A 23,523-nucleotide genomic window follows, 5' to 3' on the forward strand; every position below is an offset into this window, starting at 1 on the left:
CTGACTTGCTAATTAATATTAGGCAGATGGAGACGGTGGGCATCGTTCAGCCTGGGAACTGCGCACGGCCGATTAGTTATAATTTCCCTACTATTGATTTATTTTAATTACGATCACTTCTTTTTCGTTGTTATTTCAATCCTCCTTTTACTCTTCTTTGTCATGGCTGGGCTAGTGCAAACCTAGCTATGCATCGAGGACACGTACTCCTCTAGGCCTGAAAAATAGGAACTGCTATAACATTTGAAGTATACAAGAAGAACACATTATTGGATTACGTGGAGTCCACGGGTCACTAGATCGTATGGTCCCACCACGGCCGCGAGGCATGCAACAGCAAAGACGGCAACGAGATTTGGATCAATCACTTTTCAATATACTGGATCTGTATGTGAGAATCTGGTGTACTTGAGCTCATTACAGTATATCCATCGCGCTGTATTTAATTGTAGACGAATTGTATAGAATAACCTCTATTCGCTACCTAAATATCGTAAATCATTGTAGATAAAGCATAGAACGGTATCCATCACAGCATAGTTACAATGTGGTAGACGATAATCACAATCCTTCATATGACGCTATAACTGGCGGGAATCGCGCTTGATATAGAGCCGCAAAAAGAATAAGAAGAAATAATAAAGATACCCTAGAAAGTCAACCATTCCCCAAAAACACCTGTTGCAATGCCGTGCCCAAAGTATAGCCGCCACAATCCTCCTCGTGGATGTGGCTAGAAAACATGAAAAGGACAAATAATGCAGAAGATTTTACAAAGCTCTCAGTATGGTGGCTTTAGCGGCGAAATAGAGCAGCGATTTCGTCCCTGTTCCATTCGAGCTCGATTTGGCCCTCATAAACACTGTCGATGACTTTCCTAGTACGGTCATATGCATCTGCGTATCGACTTTCACACTCCTTGAGCACTTTTGCCACCAAACTGCGGCTCAAACCCGGGTCATCTGCGTCACCAAAGTGTTTCTCAACACGTTTCTTGAGAAGGTCGGCACCGCGTCGAAGCTCCTTTGAATCGTATGATGAAATCAACTTCTTCGCTACATGTCTCGAATGACTGGTGCGCTTAGAAATGTCAGTAGGGCTGCTTGTGTTCGCAAGCAGGGACTCGGTAGATTCTACGAAATCTAATAGTTTTCCAAGCGGCCGCCGGATAACGGCGTCCATGTATAGCTTCATATGTTCATGGTAGTCCTGGAATGCCCGATCGCGCCACCGTTCTAAAACAGGTAGGTCACGGACATCAACCTCTTCAAGGTAATGATTCATGTTCTCAATCAGAAGAATGTGATAATTGAGAGCTTCCTTATCCTCTGGGTCGCCTACACCAGTAGTGGTGCCAGGGGCTTGGCCAGGAGCTTCTTTAGCAATGAATTTCAAACTTTCCCACATGGCGCGATTGATCTTGGTATAGGCCTCGTTGACAGACACGCGGACATCAGAGAAGCTAGATGACGCTTGAGAGGCCAGCATGTTTTCAACAACAGTAGAGAAGTGAGGGAATGTTCTCATAAAAGAAATGACACCTTTCCGCTTGTTGATCTTGACTTTGGTTTCTTCAATTCCCCGAATCTGTTCGTCAACAAATCGGTTAAATAAGCCATTCAGACGGGAAAGTAGTTTCTGCAGCGTGTGAACAATAAAATCTTGGTTCGAATCGTCGTATTCAGAAATAGCTCCTTCGAGCGCAGCCAGTACACCAATTCCTTGCCTAAAGAAGAAAATCAACCACATTATCGGAGAAATGCTTTGTAATAACTCACAGTTGCTCAGTTTTCAAAACCCAATCGACAAGATTCTGTATATCAGTAGCCCAGAAGGAAAAGATACTGTCCATGATTTGCTCGACTCGTTTGGCGAGATCGCGGTCAGGGTCGTGCAATTGTCTCACGCTGAAGTCAGGGATTTGCCGTTCACCAGGTTCGTTGGCGGTTATGATGTCGGAGAATTCTACAGTTGCCAGCGAGTTCAAATGAAAGAAATGAACGACAAAATTTTGCTCTTGGGATATCATCTTGAGAGTTTCCTGGAGTGCACCTGTAAAAACTTCATACGGTTCTAGCCTGCCGGTTGGTTTTTCAATCGACCTTTGCCCTTGTTGAACACGTACGGTCTTGCCCCTTCTCACCGTTAATTTGCGAGCCGCGGTCGTTATGCCATCGCTTTCTTTGTCCTTCTCGTGATGTGTGAAAAGAAGCTCGGTCTCATCTCCAGAAACCTTTTTTACTGCCTTCTTCCAAGATGCACAATGATTTCGGAATTGATTCTGGTATGGAGCCTTGTTATCTTGCTCATACAGGTTAATGATCATAGTCCACTCTGTGGTACCAACTTCACGCGCAAATAGCATGAGTGCATTGTACATCCACATCTCCTGGCGAGCAGCATTCCGGGGAGTATTATCAAGTTTTAGAGCATCCTTCGAAGATGATGGTGTATCTATACGAGTTTGTTCGCCGGCTTTGAATGCAGTAGACATGAACTGCCTGAGACGCTGTAAAAAGGCATCGGCTTCTGTTCGGTACTCATCTTTCTTTTCCCGAATTGCACGCATCTGAACAACTTCTGTATCCGCATATACCCCTATACTGCTAGAGTCTCCGGCAGCATCAGCCATGCGCTTTTTATTTTGCCGAATATCAGAATCAATCGTCACCATGGCTTTGTAGAGCATGGCTAAAGCTGCCTCGGTCACACGCACTCCTTCTGCGCCTTTGAAAGACGCTTCTTTCAATGGCCGCAAGTCTTCGGGTGAAATAGAAAGCGTATCGAGAAGATTTTGAAGCTCATTTTGAAGAAGCTTCTGGTTTGCCGTCTGAACCTGTAGACCCTGTGACTGAGCCTCGATATATGCGACGTCATCGTGAAGGGTCTTCCAATTAGTTAGCAAGAGAACCAATGAGTAAAATATGGTAATAGCTTACACCGAGTTCATGGGAGTAAAGAGTTAAGAGACCGTCTAGCTCTTCACATTCTTCAACGGTTCTATCAATCAGCCTCGCCAATTGATCAATTTTACCTTCTTGTTGCTCGATATTTCCAAGCCAACTGGTAGCTTGGACACGACCAATTTCTCGACGAATGTCAGCTTCCAAATCCTCGATTTTCTGGTCGTCACTCAAACGACCATTCCAACCTAAATCGGTAAGGATCTCATCAAAATTACCACCGGTCCCTTCTAGAAGGGTGACTTCGACGCCCAGAGCATTGCAATACTTTGCAATATTATCCTCATGGCGTCTTCTGCGCTGATCCTGGGCTGGCGATCCTGGCCTTGAGCTTGGTTTGACTGCAGCAGGTTCAGGTAGATTAACAACAGGTATTTCTTTGACCTCTTCTACAGGCGGAGAGAAATCATCTGTAGGTGCTCGAGTAATTTCAACTTTGGGAGGCTCCTGCTCCACAACTGGTATCTGGGGTGGTTTTGCTGCGCCGGATACTTGTGTTTCCTGTGGCGGCTGGGGTATTCCTGTTGTCGACGTTGGTTTGGTAGACTCGCTGCTCTGTCCTCGTAGCAACGGAGCAGGAACGACGCCTGTGATACCATCTGGCTCGTTGGTCTGAGTCTTTGGCTTCGCCATGAGACGCTCCCCGGCACCCCCTGGCCGTGGTTTGAAAGCAGAATATGCCGTGGCCGCCTTTCGAAAGGCTCCGGCAATATCTTTCGTAGACTTCTTCTTGATCATTGGACCAAGACCTGGACGATGACTTTCAGAACTGTCTGCCGGATCTGGAGGTGGTCCAGACGTTGGTGCCTCTGGCACACTGCCAGGTTGTGGAGGCACTAGGACTGGTTCCGCTTGCTCAACAGCTATAGTGGCAGGATAAGCCGTATCAGCTGGCTTCTGAATCGGTAAGACCGGAGACTCTTCACCTTTTTCAATTATTGGCGCTGGTTCTGGCACGGCATTTGTAGGTTCAGGTGCAGCCTTAAGTGGCTCCACGGGTATTTTCAAGCTCAAACTATTTGCTGAACCGGGCCGAAGGGATGGTGGGACATCCTCAACATTTCTTGATGATCTATTCGAACGGTCGCTGCCTCGAGAAGGTGGTACACTGCCTGCTTCACCTCTACTTGTTGGTCTTGAAAGCCTACCATTGCTTTCATTTACGAATGATTGACCCAAACTACCTGAGGCGCCATGCATGGATGACGCCGTACCAGATCCAGCTGTGGTTGGACGCTGTGTAACATCTAAGCTCCGGTTCATCTTCGATTCGGAGCCATCTCTGCCATCGCGAGAAGGTGGGGCTCTTCCTACAGGGCGAATATTGGCAGGACTTTCGTCGCGACCCCGCGACATTGTCCTGAGCGGTTCAGGCGATTCCAATGCTTGGCGACCTGCTAAATCTGCCATTTGTTCCAGTTGGGATTTCGCAGCAACTTGATCGTTTTCGATACGGCCGTTGATTTTTGAAGGGGGTCCATCGCGACCTGCCAGTGGCGGCGGCCGCCTAGGAGATGGTGTTGATCGCGGCTCTCGAAGCCGTTCACGGCTTGGTGCTCTATTTGGAGATGGTTCCTGTAGCGGTGGTACTGCTGCCTTTGTCGGAGGCTCAGTGCGGAGGGGCCCTTGGCTTGCGTCGCCTATCAAAGTCTGCTTCTGCTTCTCGTCAAAGCCAATCAACTTTGGAGCCCTGCCGCCGGTATACTTCTTGTAGATCTTTACAAGACTCGCGATGAAGAAGTCTCTCTCCTTGAAGTTGCTTGCTTGCCAGTAGTACGGTTTTCCTACCGTTATGACAAAGCCCACGTTGGATGCCCATTGCTTGTGCTGTTGTTCGACTTGCGTATTCGCTGGTAGGTCACTGTAGGACTGAATCGCACTCAAATCATCCAACATCCACGTTTTACCTATCGAAAAGGTCCCGTCGTTGTTCTCACGAGCTTTGTGCATGCGGACTCGGCCGGATTTCCTCAGCGCAACAATAATCAGCCTTGGCTTTTTATTCTCTGGAGGAGAATTTGGTGGTGCTGGAGTTGACGGGTACGCCGCATCTTCCGTGATCCGGATGTGAGTGATGTAGGATTCGGTCACTGTAATTAAGCCAACATGTCAGTTTTGTTCGAAGAAGGTTTGCCAAGCAGCGCACATATTGCGACAAAGTGAAAGATTGCAGGGAAAACAGAAGAGCTGCCATACATGCCCCATCACTGTCCTGTTTAGAGAAACAGCTACTAACGATCCTCCGCTTTTCATCTTGGAACATTTGGGCCCTTGACATTGAGCCTTCCCCTGCGCCCAATTTCCCATCATCCCGATCTTCTCCTGCAGGTCTCCGAGCCCTTGGCCCGGCTGCGTCGTATCCTCGCGGTGGTGGGCCGCTCATCGTTGTTGTTATTGCAAGGCAGTCGTCTCATTCAGGAGGCTAAGAACCCCACTAGACATGCATGACTCGAAATATCCCCAGTCCGATAGAATACAGTTCAGAGATTTAAGCAGGCTGGCGATAGAAACCTTCGATTGCTCCCAGACCGGCTGGCGGCGAGTAGAAACCGGTCGTTGGAGGTTGTCGCAGTGACTTGGACGGAGATGGCAATTAGCTGGTGTCTGGCCTAGTCCATAGCGCGGTCCTAAGCAGCGTTACGGGCTCCCAGGCCCCCACATGCAGACGTCACAAAAGACAATGAATGGCCTACTCCGCAGGCAGTTTCGGGGTATTTGTTGAGTGTGTTTCCGTAGTTTCAATCTAGACTGAGTCCAGAATGGCAATAGTAATAATAAAAATAATAATAACAATATGAAGAAAGCAGCAGAGTGAGGCCCAGAGGGCGAGTTTATTGTTCTGTGATTGGCAGCAATCTAAACCGGCCATCGGACCAATAAGAAGCTCGACTACCCTCACCGCCCGCGTTCCGTCGCACTTTCCTTGTCAGTATTTTTTTTTTTTTTGGCAAACTACTTTTTCGTCCTGTCCGACGACGGAAACGAAGACTTTGGAAAGACGTCTCAAAGTCTGAGTCGGTCACCTTAAGTCTTAATTGGAATAATGGCTTCCGACAAGAAACAAAAGAAAGGATCGCCCGCGAAGGCAGCTACAGCCAAGGGCTCTACAAAGGTACGAAAATATCGCTGCATACTTCTCTTAATAAAACCACTGACGACTTGTCGATAAATAGGCTGCAGCCCCTCCTAAGCCACTTATATCAGCAGTTGCAACTTTTCTCAACGACTTCGGCTATAGCTCCGCCAGCCGTGCTCTAGTCAAGGAACATAAGCAGCGGGATGGAGAGGATGTTTTGCTTGGAAGCAAGGATGCGGCACCATCTCTCGTGACACTCTACTCTAGCTGGAAAGCCTCCTCCGATTCAAGCAGCAGTGGTGTCGGCGACAACGAGTCTCAATCCAGTGAATCCAGTTCTGAATCGGATTCTGATACCAGCTCTTCCGATTCTGGCAACGATTCGGATTCTGAGTCGACTTCCGATGCCGAGTCGTCAGATTCAGATTCAGAATCTGAGTCCGAGTCCGGGTCTGGCTCTGATGTGGAAATGGACGATGCCCCTGAAGTACAGAAAGAAAGCAGCTCATCCTCGTCAGCATCATCTTCTGATAGTTCCGAGGAAGAGTCTGAAGAAGACGCTCCTCCTCCAAAATCACAAAGCCTTAAGCGTAAGGCTGAGTCTGAGGATGAGTCACAGCCTTCCAAGTCGAAAAAGACAAAGACAGTCGAGGTCTCGAAGAGTTCCTCCAAAGACTTTGAATCTGATGAGGCTTCATCCTCGAGCGAAAGCTCGTCCAGTAGCTCGGAATCGGAATCCGATTCTGATTCAGATTCAGATTCCGACTCCGAATCAGATGATCAAAATGAAACATTGAAAGAAGCTGTGAAGACAGCTTTACCCGACTCCGACGAAAGTAGCTCAGAAGACTCAAGCGATTCTGACGACAGCGACGATTCTTCTTCAGCAGATTCTTCTGAGGACGAAGGTGAACAGAAAAGCTCCAATGATTCTAGCGATTCATCCACTACGCTGGCCTCGGATACTCCAAAATCGGGTCCCAAGAAGACTCAAAAACATGCAGAGAAGGAGTCCTTCAATTCTGTACCCTTGCCACCTGAACCCAAAATCAAGAAGCAAAATACCGGCGCTCGCCCTACAAGGTTGGCTGCTGCCAGCGCTCTTCCCCACGACCATCCCTCAAACAACTACGTTGCATACGCTTATGCAGAGCGTGCCCACAAGGATCTTTCAGTCACGCGCGGGAAAGGTTTCACCAAAGAGAAGAACAAAAAGAAGCGCGGTTCTTACCGTGGAGGACCTATCGATATTGGCCCTTCCCAATATAGCTTCAAGTTTGAAGACTAAACCAAAAAGTTTATCTGTCTTTTTTTCTAGACTATAGATTTTCTGTGTATTTCTTTTCATGTTGAAAACACTAGAGCAGTTTAGGGAAAGAATCATTCTAAGTTCATAGAGGCGTATTTCTTTTTTTTCCGTTTGCTCATTGCTTTTTACTCAAGCGAGGCGCCGTATGGTTTTAAGGAATAAATGTTATTATACAATTGACAATCAAACCAAAAATAATTCTATTTTCTAGATATATTTTGTCTAACAATATAAACATCGACATCCATTATGAATTGCCTCGTGAGCGCCACGAAGAATTCTCATCCAATCGTCTCCAACGCCGGTCCCAGCCAGTCTCACGTTCCCTAACTTCATCAATTTCACTTAGACTCCATAATGGAACCTGAGTTCTCAACTTGGCGCTTGTACTCTTGCTTTCCGGACTCGGCCTTTCATAGCCTGAAAGCTCGAGTAGCCTGTCTTCCGCTGGCTGTGCCGGGTCCGATTTCATATTGATCTCCTCCATACTTATATCCAAATGATTCTGATACCAGGCGCTTCCAGCGCCAATCAGATCATCTGTAGAACCCAGATCGAGACGCATTACGCCGTCCACAATACCAGTATAGACTGTGGCAGAAGTAGATGATGGTGAGGACATGGTATATATGGGACCACGGTACGTCCCATATCGATTCCTCGTAGCGCCAGGTGGGTGATGCGATAGAAAGCATGAGAAATTTCCCTGAGGCATACTTGGAGAAGTTCCATTTGTTTTGACAGACGACGGCATTGTTGCGTCGAAATGGCTGTAGGCGTTTCGCATCCTGAGATCGAAAATATTCACAACTGCCTCAGCCCCGGCTCCGACAAGGAACCGGTTGTTCATCGGTTGAATGCAGTAGATGGGGTTGCTATCCATCACATCGATGTATTCTTGCTCATACATCTTTGGCGAACGGAGATCATGGAGTCTGTGATTGTTAATAGGAAATGAAATATGCCGGTCAAAGGCAAACGTCAGACGTACCTTACTCGGCTGTTTCCCCATCCAGCGAGAAACACTTCCCCATGGGCGCTTCCTCCGTAATTGTCGACGCTGAGGGGCGCGATAGCACCTACTCTTGCCTTCCTCCGTGGCCATAGTGTCCTATGGTATGGGTCGTCGAAGCCAAATTCTCGTACTGTTGCGATCTGATCGCCTAGGATATCCGAGACTACGATTGAATCCGTCTTTCTCCCATAGCCGACTGCGAGTCTTGTTGGGCCTAGGAACTTGGAGTAGTGCCGAGGTGTTCCCTCCTCCGTTTCTCCTTTCAGTGTGGAAAACGAGCTGACGGTCTTATCCTCCGTTGCAGTTCGATACAGAGATATCGTGCCCCCGGAATTGTGTACGGCGAGAATCGGTTCAGTCCCAGGACTTAGATCGAGACTATGGAGCTCTGTTTGGTTGGTGACAAAAGTCTGTTGGAGTTCGGAAGTCGCATCGTCAGGATTAATAGCCACGTGTTCCACATTCCCTCGCGCTCTTCCGTATATGATGTGTTCGTTGCCAGGGATTTTTCTGGGATGGTTCGGTCTCAAGAGATGGACACTGCGGATATCATCATGGCTGCTTACATCCTCTAGATCATTGAAGCATAGCCATTTTTCATGCGCGTTATTGCCTGTCTTTCTGGTTCTCAGGAGTATTTTCTCTGCAGCTCCCCAGGCAAGAACCTCTTCTCTATCTTCCCAGCGCTCACCGGTCCAAACCTCATAACTGTCCAGTGAGGGCCGGTATCCTATTGTCGGGCGATCATGCCGAGTAGGTTCCGCAACACCGACTACTTTAGCATCTTCTAGGGGCAGCATAAAACGGGCAAAAATTGCGCATCTATCGAGCGCCCGCGACCGCGATGTCAGAGCCTGCGCCACATCTTTCCAGTACGGAGGGGCGCCGTCAAGAGTTGAAAACTGGCTCTGGACAAACGCTCGGAAGATCCGACCGTCGGCAGAAACGATCTTATGAAGGCGCTGGCAAGTCTGTGCTAGATGCGTCAGGGAGCTCGCTGTCGGCAGAAACGTGGCAATATGGTATATTATCTCCGATGGTAGGTCTGCCAACATATCTTTTTAAGGAGGGTGGCTGTACGCAACGATTCGCTTCGTTGCACCCCAGGATGACCGAACTATGAGCTTTTAAACGATTCCTTAAATAAGAAACTCCATGTATGATATTTGTCAGTGCGATAAAGAGTGGCGTTCTTGTTGTGTAGACAACCAAGCCTTTCAACCCGACGTGAGTCACAACTGCGAGTTGAAACGGGTGCCTGGGAAAAATTCCTTAGTTGCCGATCGCACCGCCGCACGCAGGTCCAGTTTAGACAGACATCGATCGTAGCTTGCGAGAAACAGCACAGGTCAGCCAACTGATTCGGGAATAATGAAGAGGATCAGGAACTGTGTGTTATCCGTTATCGGCTGTGGACGTCATTATTGTTTATCGATAACCTGATAATCGTCTGGGCCAATCATGTGGGGGGACCAGAGAGGGGGAAGTCTTTCCCACATCCACTCCCAGAGCCAATTCGACTCAACTCGTGAGAAGAAAGGAAGGCTATATGTTGTTAACATTTAATAGGGCTTGAACAGACTGCTCTATATATCTCCTCCTAGTCATCCTCCACGGATTTCGTCACCGTCGATGATGAAACGCTCCGATAAGCCCTTCTTTGCCACGAACCGCGCGAGATAACTTCCATTGCATTCCTTTTAAGCATTATCCTAGATAAAATCTATAAGATGGCTGTGACTTGGATTACGGCCACCGGGATTGCGGTTGCCTCGTGTGTTCTGCTATACACGTATATTCTATATCCAATCCTCGTCTCACCATTAGCGAAGATTCCCAATGCGCATTTCACGGCACCTATTTCTCCAGCATGGATTATTTGGAAGCGCTATAGAGAGCAGAACAACCGAACCATCCATGCAGCACACATGAGGCTAGGCCCAATAGTTAGGCTGGGACCCTCTGAAATCTCGATAAACTGCGTGGAAGGTGGTATCAAAACCGTGTATGGCGGCGGGTTCGAAAAGCACGAGTGGTATCCAAGAGTCTTTGCCTCGCTTGAGTAGGTTTCGCTTCTTTGTTAAGGGAAATTCGCTAACGAGATCTGCGCTACAGCACTGTCAGCATGTTCACCATGACTGGAAGCAAAGAGCATGCAATTCGGAAGCGCATGCTATCGAATATCTATTCAAAGTCTTTTCTCCAGTCCTCGCCGAACCTGAAGCTTATCTCCAAAACAATGATATATGACCGGCTTTTGCCTATTCTAGAAGAGGCGGCATCGTCAAAAAAACCAATCGATGTTCACGACCTGAACTCTGCTCTGACTATGGATTTTGTTTCTGCTTATCTGTATGGGCTGTGCAATGCTAGCAACTTGCTCCAAGACATCTCGGTTCGGAAACACATCCTACATAACTATCAATGCAGAAAACCCTTTGAGTTTTACTATCAAGAGGTTCCTAGTCTGATTCCCATTAGTCGCGCCATTGGAATTCCTGTTATTCCCAAGTGGTGTCAGGATGCAGGCAGCGTGATGGACGAGTGGAATTTGGACCTCTGCGATAAGGCGGATAAATGCATCACTTCTACAGATCCGGAATCCGAGCCAACCGTATACAAACAGCTTAAAAACTCAATGAGGAAACAGTCTAGCTTTCGAAAGGATGATCCAGAAGGCAATGCGCAGGCACTTGAGCAACAGAAACTCGATATTGCTTGTGAGACATATGATCAACTCACAGCCGGACACGAGACTAGTGCAACTGGACTCACCTATTTATATTGGGAACTTTCTAAACATCCTGAAATTCAGACAGATCTACGCAAAGAGCTGCACACTTTGACACCTCCAATTTCCAGCCCTCCCAGTTCGAAATCAGAGCTGCTTCTCCCAAGCCCCAAGGATATCGACGCGCTGCCTCTTCTGCAAGCAATTATTATGGAGACACTTCGGCTTCACGCGCCTATTCCAGGGATTCAGCCACGCATAACCCCGTCGCCATCAACATCATTGGGAGGGTACGACAATATACCGCCAAACGTGAGAGTCAACGCCCAGGCATATTCACTCCACCGTAACCCCGAGGTATTTCCTGACCCTGAATCATGGCAGCCACGACGATGGCTGAAGGATGATCACTCACGTGAAATGGAAGAAATGAGAAGATGGTTCTGGGCGTTTGGTAGCGGCGGAAGAATGTGTGTGGGAAGTAACCTTGCTGTTCAAGGTATGTGGAATCGCAGCCACAACATTCAGCCGGAGAGTACGTGCTGACTATGCTATTTGCAGAAATGAAACTAGCGACAGCCGCAATTTACAGTAATTTTACGTCTATCATTGTAGATGACACAGGTATCGAGGCTATTGATGCGTACACTGTCAGGCCATCGAGCAACAAGCTGATTCTAAAGTTTGAGCATATTTGAGGTGACCCTAAAAATCAGAATGAGACATTTAATGCACGCCCTCGTGCAAACCTGATTATACTAATTACATGCTGCATGTGCAGATAATCAACTTGCAGTTGCTTGCTTTGCGTCACTAGTGCCACCGAATAGGCTTCTTCGGTAAATATTGTTCTCAAGTCCAATCAGAGCGAAAGTGAAAGTATCATAGTTATTAATTCAAATACTTCATTATTATTTGAAAGCCCTGCCATACCTAAGATAAGTAGCAGTTATTCAACTCTGTAGATAAATGTATTTACTGGCAGTGAAGACTCAAAAGCAAGCCATGTAAAATCAATGTGGCATTTGTGCCTACGCCTTTCAATCGATCTCTCAAGTTAGCCTGTCACAAATATGCGTCATTAATTAATCCAATAAAGTCTGATGGTTTGCCATAATTGCCTTGTTTCAGGCTGTGGCGTCAAATTGGTAGACCTCCAACAATAATTCAAGTTACTTAGTACGGAGCAGGAAAAGAAATATAATAAAAAGAAATGAAATGAAATGAAAAAAAAGAAAGGAAAAAATAAGCAGGAAAAAATAAGCAAAAAAAAACAAGATTCATTCAAACTATAATTCGAGAGCTTTCCTGTTGGATACCTCGTACCTGAGCTTGATTGATCAAGGGTTGTTCTGTTTCTTCTTCATTTGAGGTTGCGGACAGACTTTCTGGTTCTGTCTCGCAATCCGTGAAGCAATCGCGAGCACGGAATCATCCGAGTCTCCTTTCCGAATGCTCGCGATAATTTCTGAGTTTTGCACTTCGCCGTCTGCTCGCAGGGCGTCCAAGAGATTCTCGACTTGAGAATGCGCTTGACACAGCGCTGATTTCTGTACCTCGAGCTGGGAGGCGCTCTCGTGAGGTCGTTCCTGATAGTTTCAACTCATTAGACAGTCCTAGAATCTTCTAACTCGATAGATATCTCACGCCGGTGCCGGCTACTTGCTCGTGGGGACTTTTTTTTTTCGATTTTGGCGTGTCTGCGAATCCGGGCATTTTGACTGTTCCGCTAAGGGGGCAGGTTCTAGACAAAATAGACAAATAGGGCAGGTTCTGGACAAAATAGACAAATGGCGCAAGGAGGGCGATATTTATGCTCGATAGTATTATCGTATTTCACACGTAGACCTCGAGTACGTCCTCAGGTCTGTCCTTCATGGGAAGGCCGTTGGCTTTAAACGACCCGGGGCGTCAACGTGTTGACCCATTTCGGCGAGAGATCACTGGGAGAACTTGCTTTGCCACAAAAACAAAACAGCGAATGTTGCGTGAGAAAGCATTACATGAGTGGCGCAGAATACGTGATGGGTTATCCCAATGCGGACGATTGCCCACTCGGGTCCATCAGCCCGGCCGTTCCACGAAGGGTTTGTTGCTGCCCAAAAAGGGATGGTCAGGTATATTGCTCCTAAATAGGATGCATTATCCAAGGTCGACCACTTTTTCAGGCCTTAATGGATCGACACATCCCAATCCAGGGAGTGTAGATGTTAGCCGAACAAATTCTACACCAAAAAGGGGTTCCGTCCCTGGTACGGCGGACTATATATACAACCTTGCCAAAGTCTGTTTTCGTAATGTTTTTCATAAAATAATTCGAAACTCCAATAGAAAGATGAAGTTTTATTACCACGCACGAATTATATTACAGTATTTTAAGTTTAATTGGATTTAATGCCGTAATAATTGGGCCAACAGTGTCCAATTCTATTTTTTTGTAAAAGTGGAGCATCTAGAGAAGGCATCTAGAGATAGCAAGTGCCACTCACGCAGGCGCTTATGCAGGCACTCACGCAGGCACTTACGCAGGCCTTAAGACACGCGTTAAGAGGGGCACTGAGAGGGGCTTTAAAGCAGGCGTTCACGTAGGTCCTAAGACAGGTACAGAGGCAGGCGCTGGGAGGCTCTCATGTAGTCTCTAAAATAGGCTCTGAGGCAAGGCCCAGAGATGGACGCTGAGGGAGGCGCTGATGTACTCTTTGGGGGAGCGCCTCTTTATATAATAATAGAGCCTTAGTGCCGGATTTAGAAAGTAGACACTGAAATTACGAAAACGAATTTTGGCAAGGTTGTACGTATAGTCCGTCGTACTTTGGAATTGCCTAAGCGGCGAAGATAACTGAGATTAGACTGCTAGTCTCTCTTTTGCTATGTTTATGGTTGGATGTGCGTCCCTTACGGTGGACTTCGACTGCAGCGCTGCTAACTATCAGCGCTCCAAGGTCATATTTTCACCACAGCCCAGACCCTAGTAGGAGCAATGTTGATTCTTGCCCCCCAGATGTCCCAGTTCGACGTCCTTTTGATGCTGTGTCAATTTCACTTTTATTCGCTCTGTATCCATCTACTCTCCCCAGCTGATTCTAGGATTTCCCTTCGCAGCTGCCATCGTCATGGCTCTCACTCTCTATTCATAAATCTATTTTCACAAAACACCATCATCCTAACGCTGTCAACTGTCTTGTCTTTGCCAATATCATCCGGCTAGTGTCTATGGCACCGGGATATCGAGGACGACGTCAAAGCTGGAGTGAAAAGCATGGCAGTACCCTGGAGAGTTCTGAGCACGGCTATTGTGTCCTCAGTATGTGCTATCTGAAATTAGCACTTCCGCGAAGTACATGGAACTGCGTCTAGGCGAGGAAAATAATTGTATCTTGCAAATGAGGCCAACGGGAGTAGGCAGTAATGACCCTAACAACTTCATTTCAACTACATCAGTTGATATACGGATGTAATTTGTGATACAGGCACATGTGTGAATAGATAAACAAAGTAGCAAATTTCATTATTTGAAATCGTTCTTGCAATATTTCAGTTAGCGTGGACGTAAGACATGTAAATTGTAAGGTCAATCGAGAATGCTACCCCAACGCCACGGTCGGTGATTATTTTGGCGTCCTTTATCTCCCGCCGTTATCAGTTGACATTCACTTCCTATGCAAAACTCGGTCATGGAGCGTAGATTGGCTAACAGCCTGCAGATTACTGCAGCCATTCACACCTTCTGCGATTTTGGCGTCCAGCTGCTAGGATACATATCTGAAGTAACTGAGAATCAAAGTCGCGTCGGGGCCAGAGATGACTTTGTTGACACCGCAACACGTCAGCTCACGCGAGTGGAGGAGCAGGTGCGAGAGAATTCCATCCAAATCGATGCAGTCCAAATAGCAGCGGAGGAACGGTTACTTGAAAACCTCCGATCATCTTGCCACATGGTCGCCAAAACTCTATTCATCAGACTCCGCCAGTTGAAGAATGCGCAGTCACAGGTCCAGACACAGTGGATCAAAGAAGACGCAGAAATATTAGAAACGCGACTGATTTCGTTCAGGGAAGCACTGCAATCAATAATTCCATGGCTTTTGTGAGCTTCAATGAGGAAAATGTATGATAGCCAATACTGACAAGGTGTCCTCTGAATTAGGGGGCAATGCATCGATCGCGATGTGGAAACGTTAGATGAGGAGCTGAAATCACTTATAGCACGTCTCCAGAAAACCACCAGCGATGGAAATTCTCAGGAATCTTTGAATACACCCGCCTTAGCTCTTCTCGACGGATCTCTAACTCATTCTATAAAGAGGAACGGTCAACCTGAGAAAAATGAAGAAAATCTCTCATCTGATGGCATAACTCCTCAGTCTATCTTCTCTGATCATGAAATCGTGTTACAAGATTTCATACTGGAAAGCTTGAGCTTCTCTTCGATGAAAGATCGCGAGGAAGGCGTTGACGCGGCACACGACAAGACATTCGAGTGGATTTTTGACCCGGACCCGAAAATAAATACCGAAGTGGATTCGCTCTCGAACTGGCTCCAGACAGACAGTGCTGATGGAGTTTTCTGGATCACCGGCAAGCCAGGATCTGGAAAGTCAACACTGATGAGGTTTATTATTGACCACCCCAAAACCCAGGAAGGCTTACGCATTTGGGCGGGCGACAAGACATTGATCACGGCGGGATTTTACTTTTGGATTAGTGGTACACTGGAGCAAAGATCACAGACTGGGCTACTTCGGTCTCTACTATTCCAATTGCTGTCATCAAGGCGACACCTTATCCCCCTTGTTTTCTCAGAGCTTTGGGAACGGTTGAAAACAACCAGTACACGTGACAGGGTCAAAGCTGGAGTTTCTTGGGAGATTTCAGAGCTGGCCAATGCCTTGAAACGGTTCATCTATTGTATCCGACCTAGGGAAAGAATCTGCATATTCATTGATGGGCTAGACGAGTTTGATGGAGACCACCAACAAATTGTCGATTTTTTCAGAGCCGTCACCTCTTCACATCAACACGTTAAACTATGCCTCTCCAGCCGGCCACTCCCGGCCTTCTGGTCCTCTTTTGCCCATGCCCCAAAGATTCAGCTACATGAGTTGACCTATACCGACATGGTCCATTTTGTCCAGGACCGTTTTGACGCCCAGGGGCAAATGCACGCTTTGATGCTGGACAGCCCCGAGGCCGCCTCAATCTTAGTTAAGGATATCGTGAACAAAGCCGACGGTGTCTTTCTCTGGGTATCATTAGTTGTTCGGACCCTGCTTCATGAACATAACTATCAAAAAGTCGCAGACGTCTACTCGCTCCTCCAGACGCTACCGACGGAGCTAGATGATCTGTTTCAGTATATCCTATTTAACGGCAAGTCACAGCATGATATGCACATTGTGTCCCGTCTTTTCCAGTTAATGAGGGCTCGGGAAATTGCCTGTGATATTGCTAGACATGAAGGCGCGGCTTCGATGACAATTTGGGAGTTTGCGCTCGCAGATCAGATCAATTATCAAGCAGCGCTAGCTAATAAAATACAGGATGCAGACGAGGAGGAGGTCTTTAGAAGATGTCAGACATTGTCTGGTCAGCTCGAGAACCAGTGCGCTGGTCTGATTGTGATGCATGACCGATCATCTGCAAGAGAAGGCCTTAACTTTGCCGATGACGAGTCGAGTGCACAGAAATTTGCTGAGAACAAAATTGCCTATGTCCATCGCACGGTAAAAGACTTTTTCGCTCAGCCGGAAATTTGGTCCAAGATAGTAAGTCGAATGATTGATGATGATTTCGATCCACATGCTCGCCTCCTGGGATCATACATTTCCCAACTGAAGCGTCCGCTGCGGCCATTTCGACGCCACAGACAACTCGATGAATGGTGGCCGGGGATTGTTCTGGCCATGACTCACGCGAGATGCGTCGATAAGGAGAACAGAACAATGCAAATATCTCTTATTCGAGAACTCGACAAAACAATTTCTGCATACTGGCTTCCCCGAGAAGCATCATCCTACAACGACCATTGGGCCCGAAACGCGTTTGGGACGTATGAGAAGCGGAAAAGAATAATCTTTCACGAACCATTCCTTTCTCTTGCTGGCAAGTTTGGCCTGGAGGATTATGTGCGCACCTCTCTATATGAAGAGGATTATCAGTACCAAGGCGGCATCCCTCTTCTTGGGCACTGCGTCGAATTTCTAGTCAACCGACGAAAGACAGTCTACCCACTATCGCAGCCCGACTTGGTGGCGACCCTACTTCACTACGGAGAAGATCCAAATCAAAGCTATCGCGATCTCGACCGTAGCGACCGGACACCATGGTTGTTGTCATTAGACTACCTCCGCGAGGGAGATCGTCGTGGATGGATGCAGTATTATGACTTAGACCCCGAGGGCTTGACCCGTTATGCAAAAGTCATTGAGCTTCTCATTATACATGGTGCTGATCCGAATGCACTCCTAGTCGAGACCCGATTTGATCCATCCAACACTGCCCTCGAAGTTATCACAATGGTGTATGAAAAATATGCCTCGCCCGAGTTTGAGCGCTTACGGCAAATGCTTCTTGAGCGTGGTGCACAGTGGAGAAAAGAGACTTGATAGATTAAATCCAGAACTAACTCAAATATCTTCTTCATATTTGGGTAATTGCCAGTCACCAAGCCTCAAATTAGTATATTTAGAAGATCGGTGTCCCGTCAAAGTGATGTATCGGTTTATCAGTTACTCAAAGTAAACTAATGACAGAGTTATAACCAAAATATCATCAACTTCGGCTGTCCTCCGTTGACGTACTAGATATAAGACATCTAAACCTGGTCAATCAGAGTCTTGATTATTGAATTAACCACTAACTAAAAAGGTGTACTTACTTCTTAATCACAGGTAATTCCTTTATCAATCCAAAACAGCACTTTGGCTATCGTCGTGTGGGGATTGGTTAAGTATTATACTAATTTCCGCCGTATATCTGACCCTAACCCAAACTAAGGATACAGTGCAGGCAACAACCTTGCAACTCAAACAACCATTTGATGCATTTACCAACTCTTTGTTAAATATATTTTCACTTCTAATGACCTTTCCTGTCAAATTCAAACTACCAGAGATAAACCAAAACGACAATTGCTGCCTGAAATATGGCAGCAGCGAGGTGTCTCGCAGCGGATGGCTCGTTTGGCCCTGTGGTGAATGAAGAAGGCTGCCGAGGCAACTTCGACTTCACGCTCGCGTTCACGCTGTATTTCTTCCAAATCGCCCCAGCCTCGATCTTCCTCCTCATCGCGCCAACGCGTATTTACTTGCTGTTCGCAAGAGAGAAATGCGTCAAGGGCACATGGCTCAAGTACTTGAAGCTGGTTAGAAGACTATTCGCAAACAACTCAATCACGCTAAACGATGATATTGATGAACTCTAGGTTTTCACGCTCGCATATTCTGTTTTGCAACTCACGTTGATCGCGCTCTGGTCGACGCAATCGATGCCTGCTGGCCCAGTAGGCATAGCAGCGTCATGTCTGAACACCGTCGTCGGTGTGCTCCTTTGCTTATTATCTCCACTGGAACACTCTCGCACGCTTCGCCCGTCATCTATTATTAATGTATATCTGTTGTCTTTTCTCCTAGACGCGGTAGCGCTGCGTACACTATGGATGTCGACTTACTCCACAGATATCCGTAACAGCTTCACTGCCGTCTTCACAGTCAAGGGGGTCCTGGTCGGTCTTGAGGCGGTCGAGAAGAATCGCTATTTCATTACGGAAGAGGATCGACAGCTTAGTCCGTATGCGAAAAGCGGCATCTACAATCGCAGCATTTTCTGGTGGATCAACGCACTCCTACGGCTGGGATATCGGCAACGTTTAACACCGCAGGATCTTCACCCGTTAGATCCTACTATGGCCGCAGAGGTCTTGCACGAGCGATTCCGTCTGTCATGGAAGCGTAGTAAGATGTCTCCCATTGTAGGAGTTTTGAGACGAATGCTGACAAGGAGCCCGTGTAAGCTCAACGCGATAAGCGTCGACTCCTGTACACGCTCTTGGTCGCTCTACGATGGGAACTGCTGAGTCCGGTGATTCCTCGTCTAATATTGATCGCATTCACTATCGGCCAACCGCTTTGCTTGCGACGACTTCTCGTCTATCTCCAGGGAGATAAAGATGATGTCAATATCGGTTATGGGATGATTGGTGCCTACGCGCTGATATACTTCGGGATCGCGGTTCATACCCCTCGCGCAACTGAACCATAAAACTGATAGATACTAATTGTATTTGGCAGATATCATCCGGGTTCTATTGGTCGACGTGGTTCCGTACTCTCGCCTTGATGCGCAGCATGCTGACGACGGCCATCTTTGACAAAACGCTGCAGTCCCAAGCGGCAGTGGCCGAAGACAAGGCTGCGATCACGCTCATGAGCACAGATGTTGATCGGATAGTCAATGGACTACGTGAAGCTCACGAGCTATGGGCCAATGCTGTACAGATTGTCATCGCAACTTACCTGCTGGAGCTGGAGCTTAAATACGCCTGTGTTGCACCGGCACTTGTGGCACTGGGTTCATTTGTTGCTATCACGTATCTGTCCAGTTACACTAAGCAGTTCCAGAAACAGTGGATGGGCAAATTACAGGTTCGCATCAAGGAAGTTTCCAGTATGTTGGATTCTATCAAGGGAATCAAAATCTCTGGCTTGACCCAACAACTACATGATATCATTTCTGGTCTGCGCCGGCAGGAAGTGGACGCCTCTAAACCCTTTCGCCTTTTAGGAGCTGGAACATCAACCATTGCTCTTCTCCCTCAGCTTCTTTCTCCCGTCTTAGCTTTCGCAATCTACGCAGCAGTAGCGCTTCGTGGAGGGGAATCGCTGGATGTTTCGCGTCTATTCACATCGCTATCGATCCTGTCGCTTCTGTCGCAGCCGCTATTCACACTCTTTGGATCCTTGACAAATGCACGAGCCTCTATCGGATGTTTCGAGCGCATCGAGAATTATCTGTGTCAAGAGAGCCATGTTGATTCGCGATGGGACGAGGCCTTGGGGATACAGACCTCGCCGGACGAATTTAAAGACGCTAAAACAACGAATATTAACACCCGTAAGTTGGATAGCTCAACTAATCATGACGCTGATTCTAGTGCGCCTCCATCGGATGTGGTCTTCTGCATGAAAAAGGTGGCCCTTGGCTGGGCTAAACACGAAAACCCAACCCTCCAAGACATTGACCTGACAATCCACAAAGGAACCTTGAACGTGATTGTCGGTCCATCTGGTGCAGGAAAGTCGACATTGCTCAAGGGGCTGCTTGGCGAATCACCCAAGCTGTCAGGCTCTGTGTTCTCATCGGCTACCGAAATTGCCTGGTGCGACCAAACACCTTGGCTTGAGAAAGATGCAACCGTGCAAGAAAATATCCGTTCAGGGTCGACGATGGATGAGGAGTTATACAGTACAGTCATTGACTGCTGTGGCCTTCGGGTAGATCTCAATTCAATGCCAGCTGGGGACCAGACAATGGTTGGCACCTGCTCACTTAGTGGTGGCCAGAAGCAGAGAATTGCATTCGCTCGTGCCTTGTATTTCCGCAAAGATATCCTGATCTTGGATGACATATTCAGCGGCCTTGATGCTACAACGGAGAGACATGTTGTCCAACGGTGTTTGGGATCCAATGGCCTCGTAAAGCGCTGGGGAATGACTGTTGTACTTGCCACCCACTCAACACGTGTACTCCCTTTAGCCGATCATATTATTGTTCTTGATGAGAATGGCACGGTCAGCGAGAGCGGCCCTTATTCCTCTCTTGTTACCGCGGGGGGATATGTTGAGCGTATAGACAAGCAGAGAATCCATCAGCTTCAACAACAGGCTGATGAAGATGAAGACGAGAAAAACAAGGAACCGACTTTGTCTAGAAGCCCTAAACTTGGCCAACAAGACAAGTCGAGCCCTCCTACGAAAAAGCCACCAGCTGTGCCTGATGCTCCACCCCAACCCGATCTCACAGTCTACCAGTTCTATCTCAAAACCATTGGGATCTGGCCAATGATGACCTTTCTGTTCCTGGCGAGCCTCTGGGCTTTTCTATCTGTGTTTCCAGTGCAGTGGCTTAAATGGTGGGCAGAGAGCAACAACAAGCATCCTAACAAGGATCTGGGGTTGTACCTGGGTGTTTACGCCGTATTCCAGGTGGCATGCCTCGGTTCGTCTGCTCTCATGACTTGGCTTTCTTTTAGCTTCATTGCTAGAAAGTCCGGGATTCAGCTCCATACAATACTCTTAACATCCACGTTATCTGCTCCACTAAGCCTGTTTTCGAAGACCAATAGCGGGCAAATCCTCACCAGGTTCTCGCAAGACATCCAAATGGTAGATATGAATTTGCCATTGCAACTTCTGACCGTATCCCAGAGTTTGTTCGTTTGTGTGGCGCAAGCTGCGTTAATAGGTGCCAGCATCGGATGGGTAGCGATAAGCTATCCGGTGCTCATAGCAGTGCTATTTGTTGTTCAACGCTTCTATCTCCGAACAGCTAAACAGATGCGACTGCTTGATCTCTCCGAAAAGGCACCTGTCTACGCGCAATACTCGAACGTCTTGGCCGGCGGTCTGCTTACTATCCGTGCTTTCGCGTGGCAGAGCAGGTTTCAAACGAGAAATTACCAATTGGTCGACCGTTCGCAGAAGCCTTGGTACTTGATGCTTATGATCCAGCGTTGGTTGCTTCTTGTTCTTGATTTCATAACGGCCGCCCTTGCCATTATTATCGTCGGTATTGCGGTGAGGCTCAAGTCGACTATCGGGCCTGGCGGTGTGGCTGTCACTCTTGTGCAAATCATTACATTGTCCGGCTACATCAACCAACTCATAACAACTTATACCTTACTGGAGACAACTCTCGGGGCTATTTCGCGTATCAACCAGTTTCAACAGACGTCTTCCTCTGGGTCAGGCGGTAAGCCTAATGGTAAAGGAGATCAACCACATCCAAATTGGCCGGAGACGGGGGAACTGATACTAGAAGACGTGGATGCCTCGTACGATAAATCGGGACCGCTGGCCATTGACGGACTATCTCTGAAGATCCAGCCTGGAGAGAAGATCGGTATTTGCGGGAGAACTGGAAGCGGTAAAAGCTCTACTCTTCTCGCTTTGTTCCAGCTATTAGAGCTTCGGTCCGGACGCATCCTCCTCGACGGCCTTGACCTGTCAAGCTTAGACCCAGAGGCTGTCCGAGCAAGGCTCAATGGGCTTAGCCAGGAGCCGTACTTCCTCACTGGAAGCATTCGATTGAACCTGGACCCATACAAGAGTATAGAGGGAGACGAACCTCTGATTAAAGTGCTGCAGTCTGTGCGATTATGGGGTCTAGTCGAAGAAAAGGGAGGTCTCGACGTCGACCTCAAGAAGGACTCACTTAGCCATGGACAGCAGCAGCTATTCTGTCTGGCACGGGCATTACTGCGCCCTGGTAAATTAGTGATCTTGGATGAGGTGACTAGCAGGTAAGTTATGCGTACAAGCACAGTAATTTTTGCAGCCAAGTTTCTAATCCTCGAATAGCGTGGACCAGGATACTGATACGGTGATGCAAAACATCATTGCCTCGGAGTTTGCCGACAGGACAGTTCTCATTATCGCGCATCGATTGCACACGATCATGCATTGCGATAAAGTGGCCGTCATGTCTAACAGTAAGTGTGTTGAGTTTGATAACCCTCTGGTGCTGCTGAAGGCGAAGGGTTCGTTGTTCAGCGAGTTGTTTGAGAGCTACCATCATAGGGGAGAATAGCTATTGCCATTCATTATGTATTTATAATTAATAAACTTGTGTTCAATTTATTAAAAAGTATATTTTATATATTATAGGCCAAAGTATAATAATCTTAGGGGATAGTGAATAGCTACTCATTCATATAACTAGACTGGCAGGATCTAAGGAATGGAAATCCAAAATATCAGTTATAAGGATTTCAAATTCTCCGCTTCGTGAATTGCCGAAAACATGCGGAAGGTATTCTGGACTTCTTAAAACTTTATTCTCAACAATCACTAGAATTAAAGGTCTCGTTGATAGAAAACAGAGCAAGAAGTCCATTATGATCAGTGATAGAACCATTTCAACTCACTTATCAACTGCTTGAGACCCGGTGGACCGATTGTGATAGGGCATGTTCTTGGACTTGCCTAATTTCATATAAATATGAATTTCAGAATATTTGTTGCCTTATCCTATTCTAGAACTTGGCCGCCTTCTTAAATATACTGATAATGTTGTCATTTTGTTACAGTTTCTACTGTTCTAAGTGCTGAGTTTGAATGCTTATTTGCTAGCAATGACCGCGTCATTAGGCCTAATATGGGATTCAGAGCACTACACCAAACTCATCATAGAACCTTCGGTGATATTATCAAT

At 47.2% G+C, this 23,523-nt stretch overlaps 6 protein-coding genes across 6 annotated transcripts; 4 read left to right on the top strand and 2 right to left on the bottom strand.

Moving 5' to 3' along the window:
* Window positions 1-412: 412 nt before the first annotated feature.
* Window positions 413-5,535, bottom strand: BGW36DRAFT_316440 (putative exocyst complex component Sec3). The gene is made up of 4 exons (XM_046212562.1): window positions 5,160-5,535; window positions 2,940-5,053; window positions 1,779-2,887; window positions 413-1,726 (listed from the first exon to the last, which is right to left on the bottom strand). Exons 1-4 carry the CDS (start codon window positions 5,344-5,346, stop codon window positions 796-798), a joined length of 4,341 nt encoding a protein of 1,446 aa, XP_046074210.1. The 5' UTR covers window positions 5,347-5,535; the 3' UTR covers window positions 413-795.
* Window positions 5,536-6,006: 471 nt separating this feature from the next.
* BGW36DRAFT_357167 (SRP40, C-terminal domain-containing protein) lies at window positions 6,007-7,327 on the top strand (the record flags this gene model as incomplete). Its single annotated transcript, XM_046213854.1, has 2 exons — window positions 6,007-6,075; window positions 6,137-7,327. The coding sequence occupies 2 exons, from the start codon at window positions 6,007-6,009 to the stop codon at window positions 7,325-7,327; spliced, it is 1,260 nt and encodes a 419-aa protein (XP_046074211.1).
* Window positions 7,328-7,537: 210 nt separating this feature from the next.
* On the bottom strand, window positions 7,538-9,788 carry BGW36DRAFT_374291 (F-box domain protein). Its single transcript, XM_046215664.1, has 2 exons — window positions 8,340-9,788; window positions 7,538-8,283 (listed from the first exon to the last, which is right to left on the bottom strand). Exons 1-2 carry the CDS (start codon window positions 9,416-9,418, stop codon window positions 7,596-7,598), a joined length of 1,767 nt encoding a protein of 588 aa, XP_046074212.1. The 5' UTR covers window positions 9,419-9,788; the 3' UTR covers window positions 7,538-7,595.
* Window position 9,789: 1 nt separating this feature from the next.
* BGW36DRAFT_459672 (putative cytochrome P450 monooxygenase) lies at window positions 9,790-12,003 on the top strand. The gene is made up of 3 exons (XM_046222057.1): window positions 9,790-10,425; window positions 10,479-11,593; window positions 11,656-12,003. Exons 1-3 carry the CDS (start codon window positions 10,094-10,096, stop codon window positions 11,790-11,792), a joined length of 1,584 nt encoding a protein of 527 aa, XP_046074213.1. The 5' UTR covers window positions 9,790-10,093; the 3' UTR covers window positions 11,793-12,003.
* A 2,765-nt stretch (window positions 12,004-14,768) lies between these two features.
* Window positions 14,769-17,699, top strand: BGW36DRAFT_425332 (uncharacterized protein; the record flags this gene model as incomplete). The annotated part of the gene is made up of 2 exons (XM_046220104.1): window positions 14,769-15,181; window positions 15,242-17,699. 2 exons carry the CDS (start codon window positions 14,769-14,771, stop codon window positions 17,697-17,699), a joined length of 2,871 nt encoding a protein of 956 aa, XP_046074214.1.
* Window positions 17,700-18,238: 539 nt separating this feature from the next.
* On the top strand, window positions 18,239-22,922 carry BGW36DRAFT_459675 (putative multidrug resistance protein; the record flags this gene model as incomplete). The annotated part of the gene is made up of 5 exons (XM_046222058.1): window positions 18,239-18,457; window positions 18,518-19,046; window positions 19,106-19,323; window positions 19,383-22,612; window positions 22,671-22,922. 5 exons carry the CDS (start codon window positions 18,239-18,241, stop codon window positions 22,897-22,899), a joined length of 4,425 nt encoding a protein of 1,474 aa, XP_046074215.1. The 3' UTR covers window positions 22,900-22,922.
* Between the last annotated feature and the right edge of the window lie 601 nt (window positions 22,923-23,523).

The sequence above is a fragment of the Talaromyces proteolyticus genome (assembly GCF_021365285.1).
Source record: "Talaromyces proteolyticus strain PMI_201 chromosome Unknown BGW36scaffold_4, whole genome shotgun sequence".
Taxonomy (NCBI): Eukaryota; Fungi; Ascomycota; class Eurotiomycetes; order Eurotiales; family Trichocomaceae; genus Talaromyces; species Talaromyces proteolyticus.

Bases quoted from the DNA above. Each gene is read 5' to 3' on its own strand.
- BGW36DRAFT_316440 (XM_046212562.1), bottom strand. From the start codon at position 5,346: ATGAGCGGCCCACCACCGCGAGGATACGACGCAGCCGGGCCAAGGGCT. The intron at 5,054-5,159 runs GTATGGCAGCTC...GCTTAATTACAG, and splicing joins ACAGGACAGTGATGGGGCAT to TGACCGAATCCTACATCACT. The intron at 2,888-2,939 runs GTAAGCTATTAC...ACTAATTGGAAG, and splicing joins TTTACTCCCATGAACTCGGT to ACCCTTCACGATGACGTCGC.
- BGW36DRAFT_374291 (XM_046215664.1), bottom strand. From the start codon at position 9,418: ATGTTGGCAGACCTACCATCGGAGATAATATACCATATTGCCACGTTT. The intron at 8,284-8,339 runs GTACGTCTGACG...TAACAATCACAG, and splicing joins TGGGGAAACAGCCGAGTAAG to ACTCCATGATCTCCGTTCGC.
- BGW36DRAFT_459672 (XM_046222057.1), top strand. From the start codon at position 10,094: ATGGCTGTGACTTGGATTACGGCCACCGGGATTGCGGTTGCCTCGTGT. The intron at 10,426-10,478 runs GTAGGTTTCGCT...TCTGCGCTACAG, and splicing joins AGAGTCTTTGCCTCGCTTGA to CACTGTCAGCATGTTCACCA. The intron at 11,594-11,655 runs GTATGTGGAATC...TGCTATTTGCAG, and splicing joins AAGTAACCTTGCTGTTCAAG to AAATGAAACTAGCGACAGCC.